Here is a 13,491-nt window from a genome sequence, read left to right as displayed (position 1 = left end):
AGAGGGTCAGTGGCAAAACATGTACAACAGGTCCCCTTCAGCTGCAACATCATCGAGAGAGGGTCAGTGACAAAACATGTACAACAGGTCCCCTTCAGTGTCGACATCATCGAGAGAGAGGGTCAGGGACAAAACATGTACAACAGGTCCTCTTCAGTGTCTACATCATCGAGAGAGGGTCAGTGGCAAAACATGTACAACAGGTCCCCTTCAGTGTCGACATCATCGAGAGAGAGGGTCAGGGACAAAACATGTACAACAGGTCCTCTTCAGTGTCGACATCATCGAGAGAGAGGGTCAGTGACAAAACATGTACAATAGGTCCCCTTCAGCTGCAACATCATCGAGAGAGGGTCAGTGGCAAAACATGTACAACAGGTCCCCTTCAGCTACATCATCATCGAGAGAGGGTCAGTGACAAAACATGTACAATAGGTCCCCTTCAGCTGCAACATCATCGAGAGAGAGTCAGTGGCAAAACATGTACAATAGGTCCCCTTCAGTGTCGACATCATCGAGAGAGGGTCAGTGGCAAAACATGTACAACAGGTCCCCTTCAGCTGCGACATCATCGAGAGAGAGGGTCAGTGACAAAACATGTACAACAGGTCCCCTTCAGCTACATCATCATCGAGAGAGAGGGTCAGTGGTAAAACATGTACAACAGGTCCCCTTCAGTGTCGACATCATCGAGAGAGAGGGTCAGTGGTAAAACATGTACAACAGGTCCCCTTCAGCAGCTACATCATCATCGAGAGAGGGTCAGTGACAAAACATGTACAACAGGTCCCCTTCAGCAGCTACATCATCATCGAGAGAGGGTCAGTGGCAAAACATGTACAACAGGTCCCCTTCAGTGTCGACATCATCGAGAGAGGGTCAGTGGCAAAACATGTACAACAGGTCCCCTTCAGCAGCTACATCATCATCGAGAGAGGGTCAGTGGCAAAACATGTACAACAGGTCCCCTTCAGCAGCTACATCATCATCGAGAGAGGGTCAGTGGCAAAACATGTACAACAGGTCCCCTTCAGTGTCGACATCATCGAGAGAGAGGGTCAGTGGCAAAACATGTACAACAGGTCCTCTTCAGCAGCTACATCATCATCGAGAGAGGGTCAGTGGCAAAACATGTATAATAGGTCCCCTTCAGCTACATCATCATCGAGAGAGGGTCAGTGGCAAAACATGTACAATAGGTCCCCTTCAGTGTCGACATCATCATCGAGAGAGGGTCAGTGGCAAAACATGTACAACAGGTCCTCTTCAGCTGCAACATCATCGAGAGAGGGTCAGTGACAAAACATGTACAACAGGTCCCCTTCAGCAGCTACATCATCATCGAGAGAGGGTCAGTGGCAAAACATGTACAATAGGTCCCCTTCAGTGTCGACATCATCATCGAGAGAGGGTCAGTGGCAAAACATGTACAACAGGTCCTCTTCAGCTGCAACATCATCGAGAGAGGGTCAGTGACAAAACATGTACAACAGGTCCCCTTCAGCAGCTACATCATCATCGAGAGAGGGTCAGTGGCAAAACATGTACAATAGGTCCTCTTCAGTGTCGACATCATCGAGAGAGGGTCAGTGGCAAAACATGTACAACAGGTCCTCTTCAGCTACATCATCATCGAGAGAGAGGGTCAGTGGCAAAACATGTACAACAGGTCCTCTTCAGTGTCGACATCATCGAGAGAGGGTCAGTGACAAAACATGTACAACAGGTCCCCTTCAGCTACATCATCGAGAGAGGGTCAGTGGCAAAACATGCACAATAGGTCCCCTTCAGCTGCAACATCGAGAGAGGGTCAGTGGCAAAACATGCACAATAGGTCCCCTTCAATGGCAACAACATTGACGAAACATGATGGAAACAAGGTCGTGTGGATAATAAGCAGATTTTTTAGGAAAAGTCCTGAGAAAACCCAGGACTAGAACCTGTGACTAGAACCTGGGACTCGGAAGTGGCCGTTTCGTTTCTGAATGTGGCAGAAACTCGTTGCGTTCTTCTGTGCAGATGCCCGAACACGAAGGACAGCACCATCGGGATGGCGGAGAACGGCGTGGGACTGACCTGCCGCTTCCACGTCACCGTCTTCAAGTTCATCGGAGACTACGATGAGGTGCACCTGCACTGTGACGTCACGCTGTGCGACTCGGACACCAACGCCTGCAAAGTGGTACGACCTTCACTCAACTGACCACTGCACACACCTCGAAAAAAACAACAACAAAACAGACACCTCCACAGGAAAAAACAACAACAAAACAAACACCTCCGTAGGAAAAAAACAACACATAAAAACAAACACCTCCAAAGGAAAAAACAACAAAACAAACACCTCCAAAGGAAAAACACAAACAAAAAAACAAACACCTCCAAAGGAAAAAAAAACCAAAAAAAACAAACACCTCCAAAGGAAAAACACAAACAAAAAAACAAACACCTCCAAAGGAAAAACACAAACAAACAACAAAACAAACACCTCTAAAAGGGGAAACGGGAAACTTCCTGGTTCTATGGTAATCATTTCAAATAAAAATATTGCGGTGGCGCCATGCTGTTTACGGTTCACGCCTCCTCAATACTAACACACGGCTCGTGCCTCCTCAATGCTAACACACGGCTCGTATCTCCTCAACGCAAACACACGGCTCGTATCTCCTCAATGCTAACACACGGCCTGTGCCTCCTCAATGCTAACACACGGCCTGTGTCTCCTCAATGCTAACACACGGCTCGTGCCTCCTCAATGCTAACACACGGCCTGTGTCTCCTCAATGCTAACACACGGCCTGTGTCTCCTCAATGCTAACACACGGCTCGTATCTCCTCAATGCTAACACACGGCTCGTATCTCCTCAATGCTAACACACGGCTCGTATCTCCTCAATGCTAACACACGGCCTGTGTCTCCTCAATGCTAACACACGGCTCGTATCTCCTCAATGCTAACACACGGCTCGTATCTCCTCAATGCTAACACACGGCTCGTATCTCCTCAATGCTAACACACGGCCTGTGTCTCCTCAATGCTAACACACGGCTCGTATCTCCTCAATGCTAACACACGGCTCGTGTCTCCTCAATGCTAACACATGGCCTGTGTCTCCTCAATGCTAACACACGGCTCGTATCTCCTCAATGCTAACACACGGCTCGTGCCTCCTCAATGCTAACACACGGCCTGTGTCTCCTCAATGCTAACACACGGCTCGTATCTCCTCAATGCTAACACACGGCCTGTGTCTCCTCAATGCTAACACACGGCCTGTGTCTCCTCAATGCTAACACACGGCCTGTGTCTCCTCAATGCTAACACACGGCCTGTGTCTCCTCAATGCTAACACACGGCTCGTGCCTCCTCAATGCTAACACACGGCCTGTGTCTCCTCAATGCTAACACACGGCTCGTATCTCCTCAATGCTAACACACGGCCTGTGTCTCCTCAATGCTAACACACGGCCTGTGTCTCCTCAATGCTAACACACGGCCTGTGTCTCCTCAATGCTAACACACGGCCTGTGTCTCCTCAATGCTAACACACGGCTCGTGCCTCCTCAATGCTAACACACGGCCTGTGTCTCCTCAATGCTAACACACGGCCTGTGTCTCCTCAATGCTAACACACGGCCTGTGTCTCCTCAATGCTAACACACGGCCTGTGTCTCCTCAATGCTAACACACGGCCTGTGTCTCCTCAATGCTAACACACGGCTCGTGCCTCCTCAATGCTAACACACGGCTCGTGCCTCCTCAATGCTAACACACGGCTCGTGCCTCCTCAATACTAACACACGGCTCGCGCCTCCTCAATGCTAACACACGGCTCGTATCTCCTCAATGCTAACACACGGCTCGTATCTCCTCAATGCTAACACACGGCTCGTATCTCCTCAATGCTAACACACGGCCTGTGTCTCCTCAATGCTAACACACGGCTCGTATCTCCTCAATGCTAACACACGGCTCGTATCTCCTCAATGCTAACACACGGCTCGTATCTCCTCAATGCTAACACACGGCTCGTATCTCCTCAATGCTAACACACGGCCTGTGTCTCCTCAATGCTAACACACGGCTCGTGCCTCCTCAATACTAACACACGGCTCGCGCCTCCTCAATGCTAACACACGGCTTGTATCTCCTCAATGCTAACACACGGCTCGTGCCTCCTCAATGCTAACACACGGCTCGTGCCTCCTTAATGCTAACACACGGCCTGTGTCTCCTCGATGCTAACACACGGCCTGTGTCTCCTCAATGCTAACACACGGCCTGTATCTCCTCAATACTAACACACGGCCTGTGTCTCCTCAATACTAACACACAGCTCGTATCTCCTCAAAGCTAACACACGGCTCGCATCTCCTCAATGCTAACACACGGCTCGTATCTCCTCAATGCTAACACGCGGCTCGTGCCTCCTCAATGCTAACACACGGCTCGTATCTCCTCAAAGCTAACACACGGCTCGCATCTCCTCAATACTAACACACGGCCTGTGCCTCCTCAATGCTAACACACGGCTCAGTCTTCTCGATGCTAACACACGGCCTGTGTCTCCTCAATGCTAACACACGGCTTGTATCTCCTCAATGCTAACACACGGCTCGTATCTCCTCAAAGCTAACACACGGCTCGTATCTCCTCAATGCTAACACATGGCCTGTGTCTCCTCAATGCTAACACACGGCTCGCGTCTCCTCAATGCTAACACACGGCTCGCGTCTCCTCAATGCTAACACACGGCCTGTGTCTCCTCAAAGCTAACACACGGCCTGTGTCTCCTCAAAGCTAACACACGGCTTGTATCTCCTCAATGCTAACACATGGCTCAGTCTCCTCAATGCTAACACACGGCTCAGTCTTCTCGATGCTAACACATGGCTCAGTCTTCTCGATGCTAACACATGGCTCAGTCTTCTCGATACGCTGTTGCTGTGGAGCACGGACCGCGGGGAGATCATAAGGATGATGGACTTAAAAAGGGCAGATTCACAGAGCTTTTTTATTGGACAAACTCCAGCTCAATGTAGAGCCAAGGGAAACAATGTCGCAGGTCACATGTCTTTGTAACCTGCACACCAACACCAACAACGCATCAAACATGTAGAGCACTTTTCTGGACAATAAAGCTGATACTCCAACGGACACATTTCTTGAGCAGTTTTACTTCACATACATACACTACACTACATCAAACATTATGAATTTTCTCTGCCTTAAATTTAAATTCTTTACAGATTCATCAAGCTGTGTTTCCAAATGCAAATATGAACTGCTCTTGCCTTTTGCTCCACTGTAGTTCCGGACCGTGTTTGTAGGTGTTAAAACCCTTTGTAAATGATCCCCTTGGAGCAAACACATCTGTTTACGTACGAAATGGGAAATACATGAGTTTAATCTGCCCCACTGAACAGATGTATGAGTTTAATACTGATGAAATATCTAACATCTGCCCTGACTGCTTTTCAGAACTGTCCTCATAAGAGGAGGATGTACTCAGAGAGGAGCGACCTCAAAGAGCACATCCTGTCAGTGGGACCCATCCGCAGGAGGGGTAACTATACTGTTTATGAGGATAACGTTTATGAGCATAAATGAGGATAATGTTAATGTTTATGAAGATAAATGAGGACAACTCTGATGTTTATGAGGATAAATGAGGATAACTCTCATGTTGATGAGGATAAATGAGGATAATGTTAATGTTTATGAAGATAAATGAGGACAACTCTGATGTTTATGAGGATAACTGTCATGTTTATTAGGATAAATGAGGATAATGTTAATGTTTATGAAGATAAATGAGGATAACTGTCATGTTGATGAGGATAACTGTCATGTTGATGAGGATAAATGAGGATAACTGACATCTTTATGAGGATAAATGAGGATAACTGTCATGCTCATGAGGATAAATGAGGATAACTGTCATGTTCATGAGGATAACTGTCATGTTCATGAGGATAAATGAGGATAACTGTCATGTTCATGAGGATAAATGAGGATAACTGTCATGTTCATGAGGATAAATGAGGATAACTGTCATGTTCATGAGGATAAATGAGGATAACTGTCCCGTTGCAGGGGCGGACTGGTGTGAGGAGGCGAACGGCGGCTGTGAGCAGATCTGCAGCAGTAAAAACTCGGGTCCCGTTTGCAGCTGCGTCACTGGGATGTTACAGCGAGACGGGCAGAGCTGCCGCTGTGAGTTCCACCGCTCTGACCCTACCGGAAACTCTCAAACCAGATCAAACCAATACTGCTAATGGCATGGGGACAAATCCAAAGGGCAGGAGTGAGTCTGAGCATAGAAAGTATCGGGGTTACAGGCTTTAAAACTGTAGCGGAGAGTCTGGAGTTTCATCTGTAACGTAACAAAGTCCAGGGAACCCAGACAGAGCTTCAGGGTTCGGAAGAACATCCTGTTCCTGCTTTTGATGGAGCAGAGTTAGAGCCGGGGTCAAAGGTCTCCTCTTAGGGTCATGGTTAGGGCTAACCCTAACCCTAACCCTAACCCGGGGTCAAAGGTCTCCTCTTAGGGTCAGGGTTAGGGGTAACCCTAACCCTGACCCTAACCCTGACCCTAACCCAGCCCTGTCTGCTTAACAATGATTCATGTATAATTATGATTATGTGTTTTGCAGCGGTGAACAGCAGCAGCAGCCCGTCTCCTGTGATGCCACTGCTCAGCACCAGCGCCGCTCTGTCCCTGCTCCACAGCCTGGCTCTGCTCTCCTAGCACCTCCTACATCTCCCTGAACACCCCTACGTCTCTCCTAACACCTCCTACGTCTCTCCTAACACCCCTACGTCTCCCCTAACACCTCCTACGTCTCCCCTAACACCTCCTACGTCTCCCCTAACACCCCCTACGTCTACCCTAACACCCCTACGTCTCCCCTAACACCTCCTACGTCTCCCCTAACACCCCTACGTCTCCCCTAGCACCTCCTACATCTCCCCTAGCACCTCCTACATCTCCCCGAACACCTCCTACATCTCCCCGAACACCTCCTACGTCTCCCCAACACCTCCTACATCTCCCCTAACACCTCCTACGTCTCCCCTAACACCTCCTACGTCTCCCCTAACACCTCCTACGTCTCCCCTAACACCCCCTACGTCTCCCCTAACACCCCTACGTCTCCCCTAACACCTCCTACGTCTCCCCTAACACCCCTACGTCTCCCCTAGCACCTCCTACATCTCCCCTAGCACCTCCTACATCTCCCCTAACACCCCCTACGTCTCCCCTAACACCTCCTACGTCTCCCCTAACACCTCCTACGTCTCCCCTAACACCCCCTACGTCTACCCTAACACCCCTACGTCTCCCCTAACACCTCCTACGTCTCCCCTAACACCCCTACGTCTCCCCTAACACCTCCTACGTCTCCCCTAGCACCTCCTACATCTCCCCGAACACCTCCTACATCTCCCCGAACACCTCCTACGTCTCCCCAACACCTCCTACATCTCCCCGAACACCTCCTACATCTCCCCGAACACCTCCTACATCTCCCCGAACACCTCCTACATCTCCCCTAACACCTCCTACATCTCCCCTAACACCTCCTACATCTCCCCGAACACCTCCTACATCTCCCCGAACACCTCCTACGTCTCCCCTAACACCTCCTACATCTCCCCTAACACCTCCTACATCTCCCCGAACACCTCCTACATCTCCCCGAACACCTCCTACATCTCCCCTAACACCCCTACGTCTCCCCTAACACCCCTACATCTCCCCGAACACCTCCTACATCTCCCTGAACACCTCCTACATCTCCCCTAACACCTCCTACATCTCCCCTAACACCCCTACATCTCCCCTAACACCCCTACATCTCCCCTAACACCTCCTACATCTCCCCTAACACCCCTACATCTCCCCTAACACCTCCTACATCTCCCCTAACACCTCCTACATCTCCCCTAACACCCCTACATCTCCCCTAACACCTCCTACATCTCCCCTAACACCTCCTACATCTCCCCTAACACCTCCTACGTCTCCCCTAACACCTCCTACGTCTCCCCTAACACCCCTACGTCTCCCCTAACACCCCTACGTCTCCCCTAGCACCTCCTACATCTCCCCGAACACCTCCTACATCTCCCCGAACACCTCCTACGTCTCCCCTAACACCTCCTACATCTCCCCTAACACCTCCTACATCTCCCCTAACACCCCTACATCTCCCCTAACACCTCCTACATCTCCCCTAACCCCTCCTACATCTCCCCTAACCCCTCCTACATCTCCCCTAACACCTCCTACGTCTCCCCTAGCACCTCCTACGTCTCCCCTAACACCCCTACGTCTCCCCTAACCCCTCCTACATCTCCCTGAACACCTCCTACGTCTCCCCTAACCCCTCCTACATCTCCCTGAACACCTCCTACGTCTCCCCTAACACCTCCTACATCTCCCCTAACACCTCCTACGTCTCCCCTAACACCTCCTACGTCTCCCCTAACACCCATACATCTCCCCTAACACCTCCTACGTCTCCCCTAACACCTCCTACATCTCCCCTAACACCCCTACGTCTCCCTTAGCACCTTCTACATCTCCCCTAACACCTCCTACGTCTCCCCTAACACCTCCTACGTCTCCCCTAACACCTCCTACATCTCCCCTAACACCTCCTACATCTCCCCTAACACCTCCTACATCTCCCCTAACACCTCCTACATCTCCCCTAACACCTCCTACATCTCCCCTAACACCTCCTACGTCTCCCCTAACACCCCTACATCTCCCCTAACACCTCCTACATCTCCCCTAACACCCCTACATCTCCACTAAACCCTAACGGAGCAGCGTAGCCGGACGTCCCGCAGCAGAGACCCACCTTTAATGAGAGTGTAATGTTCAGTGTAATGTTCAACCTTTCGGATTCCCAGAGCCAGTTCTTTTATTAGAACATTTCTTTCCAAAAATGTGTCTCTCGTTCATTTGCCGCTGCTCCAACTCACGTGATCACGTGATGTTGTAGAAATGCGTTATTTCTACATGAGGACTCCAGATTAGACCAGACAGAAATATTCTGTAAAAACCAAAGAGAGAGACTTTATTCAAAAGTATGTAATGCATCAGACGAAAGAGTTCGATTCTGCTTAAATTTGTTCCTAGTTTTTTCATTGTGTGTGTTGTTAATTATTGCACTGTCTTATTTGACACTGACAGGAAGTGACGGTCATTTTTAACATGCCAACCATCCCTACCAATGGGAAATGAGTAAATAAGATCACTTCTATAAAGAAATGTCAACCCATTTACCATGATCCTCTATAGAAGGCAGAAATGTGTCCAGGTCACTTGAATTTTGTTTATCTGTAGTATTTGTTTTAGTCTAATTTCTGCTAATCGTTGCTGCAGTGAAACTTCTGGTAAATCTGTGTTGAATGTTGTATTTACATTTGAATGTGTACAGAGGATGTACATATGTAGTTAACTGGCGGTCTGTTTTAATTGTTAAAATGATTTTTGTTGTTGATAACACAGCTGTTATGAAGTGAATAAAGCTGTTCTCCAAGTCAGTTTGACTCCAGTTGTTTTTGTAGCAGAGCCTTTAGAAGCCAGGAAATATAATCACTTCTGAATGTTCAGAATCCAGGATTCAATGTAACCCAATGGTTTGGGTTAGGGTTAGGTTACGGTTAGAGTTAGGTTTGGGGTTAGAGTAACGGGCGAGGGTTAGGTTTGGGGAATAGGGTTGGGTTAGAAAAATATCTCAATGACCTCCCTGTTCATTCCTTAGTGAATTGAACAGTTAGGGTTAGGTTTATGAGTTAGACCCAACTCCCTAGTGGAGCTCGGTAATACACGGGCCATATCTGCTGCAAGTTGTACCCTGAGGGTTAGGGTTAGGGTAGAAAATTATCTCGATGACCTCCCTGTTCATTCCTTGATGAATTAAACAGTTAAGGAGAGTCAAAGGCAATGCACGGGCCCACGCACGTCGTTTGCAGTTTCCTTATTCCAGCGGCGTTAAAAATTGTGTCTTAGAATAATAATTTTGTTCAAGGTAAAGAATCTTAGCTAGAGTGATGATAAACCATTGGTCGGAGTTCCAAAGCCGGAGGTAAAGCGATAATATAGTAGGTTTTGGGGCGAGTTTCTAATTTAAAACATGGTAAAAGGCTGTAATAAATAGTGAGAAAAAACTGTATTTAATAGGAAGTGTCGATACATGCGTTTCTAAAGTCGTAGTTTTGTGTTTTTATGTAAGGATCGTACGTGTTTGGGTTAGGGTTATACTAAGATTAGTTTGGAACGGATGCTGTTTAAAGGGGTCTACTTTAAAGTTTATACTAAGGGACCAGTGTTTGGTATTGGTTGATTTTAGGTGGTCACTTGGTTACTGTAGTTGGTTTGTGGTTTCCTACTTGAGGGGAAAAAAGAATGTAGTTCATAGGATTCCAAAGAAATATTGTAGAAAGCGGGAGAAATCTCCTAAATCTAAATAAGGATTATGTGAATGACTAGAGTTAAAAGCAACCACAAAGGTTTTTCAGAAATTAAAAGTTATGTACGAGGTTTAAAACGGTTTTGGATATTATTAGCGGTTTTTGGAGTGGGTTTTATGGAGAAAATGTTAAGCTTATTTTTTTCAAAAATTTCTTTATATTGAATTATCCCGAAACTATAATTTGACACATCTTCAGTAGTGTACCTTAGAATCACAGGGTGTTTCGGCCATTACCACTATACACCCTCATCCAAGGACGGCCCCAACGGGAATGATCAAGTCCCGTGGTGTGTCTTTTTAAATTTATTAAAGTAACGGTGAGTGAAGGAGAAAAAGGTTAGTAATTAACGAGATTTTTAAGTTGGGCCAGAGTTTTGTTCTAAGTAAAGGTAAGTGGTTAGGTAATCGAGATTCAAAGTTTTAATTCTATATAAAGGTAAGTAATAAATTGTAAGGAGATCGGGATTTTGCGTAAAGTCCGAATTCCTGTGTTTAAAGGGGGAGAGATTAATTTTCAAGGCAATCGAGGTGTTAAGTGAAGTCAGAGTTTTTGTCCTAGTAAAGAGGAACGAGGTTTTTAAGTCTAAGCCTGAGTTTTAGTTCTAAAGGTAAGTAATAAATTGTAAGAAAATAGAGAATTTTAAAGTAAATGATTATCCTGGATTCTGTGAGTCTTTTCCCATTTTTAACGAGTTTTTGGTTTGAGAATTTTTTTTTTTCTAATATTGGAGATTTCTTAGGAATTTACAACAAAATTAACGGAGAATCTATCTAAAAGACGAAAGTTATAGGGAGTTAGGGAAGCTGGGACGGGTCTAAGTAGATTTGGGATTTGATTGCGGGATTTATAATCTACGACGGGAAGCATAGTTTATCCTGGAGTCTTGTGAGGGCCTCCATCGGTCCAAGTGAAAACACTCCTTCCTTTCCTAGGTCCAGACCAGCCATGACTAAGCATTGCCTTCCGGATTGTCAGGTAGAGGGAGTGAAAATTGTGAATTATCCACTGCCTGAGCCCTTATTGGACCAGGGGATAAGAATTTAGAAGGTTTAAAGGGGGTTTGTAGAGCCAGATTAAAAGCGTGCGTAATGCATATGTGCTGTTGCATGGGCGCGGCTAAGCCCCATAGAAAATTGGGCTACATTTAAGGTCCTGATGCCCTGGACCGCCACACCCATAGTGCTGTCCTATAGTCGGAACCTGGGGGGCTGTATACTTACCGCCCTCCTCAATCCACCGGCTGTTCGTTCACACCGCTAGGTATCCCAGCCAGGGTCTAATAAGGGCGCTGCTGTAGGTCGTCTCTCGTCTTGAAAATGTGTGGGGGGGGAGAGGGGGGGCCCTGACCCCCGTAGACCCATAGCCCGGAGCGGTGCTGTGCCACTCAGGGCCAGCTCTGCGAACAGTGCCTCCCCGGTGGTCAGCAGTTTAGGGTCTAACACGGCAGTCAGTGCCTGCCGCGTAGAGCCCCAAACCTCCGCTCGTAGCTCGGTGTCTAGCCCCCTCCACGGGCTATCGAGAAGAGCGGACCGTCCCCCGTCAGCGAACCGGGCCAGCCCCGCCAGGCGGTGCACACCGGAGCGCCTCAGGGTAAAGGAGCAGGGGCCAGCAACGACCGAGCGCCGCCTCCCCCGCCCCCCCAGTCCGCATCCCCTCCACGTGAGAGCCGTCCGTCCCGTGTCAGCGCTCCGGGCCAGCCCCGCCAGGCGGTGCCTCCCGGAGCGCCTCAGGGTAAAGGAGCAGGGGCCAGCAACGACCGAGCGCCGCCCCCCCCAGTCCGCATCCCCTCCACGTGAGAGCCGTCCGTCCTGTGTCAGCGCCCCGGGCCAGCCCCGCTGAGCGGTGCCTCCCAGGACGCCTCGGGGTAAAGGAGCAGAGGCCAGCGCCGCCTCCTCCGCTCCACCGGTCCGCTCTCCCGCATCGAGAGGAGCCGTCTGTCCCTCTGTCCACGCACCGGGCCAGCCCCGCCAGGCGGTGCCTCCCGGAGCGCTTCAGGGCAAAGAGACGACATGAGTTACATCAACTTAACACCACAGCAAAAAACATGAGTTACATCAACTCAACACCACATCAAACATGAACATTAGCAACTCAACACCACATCAAACATGAACATTAGCAACTATACACCACAGCAAACATGAACATTAGCAACTCAACACCACAGCAAACATGAACATTAGCAACTCAACACCACAGCAAACATGAACATTAGCAACTCAACACCACAGCAAACATGAACATTAGCAACTCAACACCACAGCAAACATGAACATCAGCAACTCAACACCACATCAAACATGAACATCAGCAACTCAACACCGGCATGAGCCAATCAACACAAGCATCAGTGAATCCTGGATGAATGTAGGGCTGCACAATATATGGCAGAATTGGTTCTTGTAAAATCTCAATTGCAAGAAGCCACAATCTATCTCAGAATTACTGAAGATGGACACATTTATTTATTGTACTTCCCGGGTTAGGGTTAGGGTAAAATTAAAAGCTTTCCTAATATTTGCCTTATCAATTAGCTGAAAAACAAATGACATAAACTTTTGTAATATTGTGCAGCGCTACATTGATGCATGAGGTCAATGTGTTGATGTAGAAGGAGGTGGAGGTTGTGGAAGAGAGAAGTAGCAAAGTGACAGAGTCTGAGGTAAAGGTAAATAGATGTGTTTATGTTTGCAGAGGATGTATAATATTAAAGCAGCCACTCACCGGTTACGTCTTCATCAGATGCTCGTCCAGCAAAGTTCATGACAGTGTGTAATATGCATCAATGAAGGGGAAGAAGAGATGTTGAGGGAATAGGAGGGAGGAAAGTGTGTTAGAAAGATAGTATGGATGTGCGTAAGTCTGCAGAGAGCAAGAGCGAACCCTAACCCAACCAGCAAAATCAGCAATTAAACAGCAAATCAAAGGCAAAATCAGCAAACCAGCAGCCACTCACCGGTGACGTCTTCATCAGATGTTTAACTCCAGCAGAGTTC

At 48.2% G+C, this 13,491-nt stretch overlaps 1 protein-coding gene across 1 annotated transcript in view; it reads left to right on the top strand.

Moving 5' to 3' along the window:
- tecta (tectorin alpha) overlaps positions 1 to 6,781 on the top strand; it is an 87,906-nt gene extending 81,125 nt beyond the window's left edge. Inside the window, exons 20-23 of the mRNA XM_079567006.1 lie at positions 2,020 to 2,182; positions 5,483 to 5,567; positions 6,098 to 6,217; positions 6,658 to 6,781. Of these exons, the coding sequence (XP_079423132.1) occupies positions 2,020 to 2,182; positions 5,483 to 5,567; positions 6,098 to 6,217; positions 6,658 to 6,752 (463 nt within the window). The 3' untranslated portion in view covers positions 6,753 to 6,781. The remainder of the gene's footprint in view (positions 1 to 2,019; positions 2,183 to 5,482; positions 5,568 to 6,097; positions 6,218 to 6,657) is intronic.
- Positions 6,782 to 13,491: the final 6,710 nt, after the last annotated feature.

The sequence above is a fragment of the Gobius niger genome (genome assembly GCF_951799975.1).
Source record: "Gobius niger genome assembly, chromosome: 11".
Classification (NCBI taxonomy): Eukaryota; Metazoa; Chordata; class Actinopteri; order Gobiiformes; family Gobiidae; genus Gobius; species Gobius niger.
This window is presented reverse-complemented; position numbering and strand designations above follow the sequence as displayed.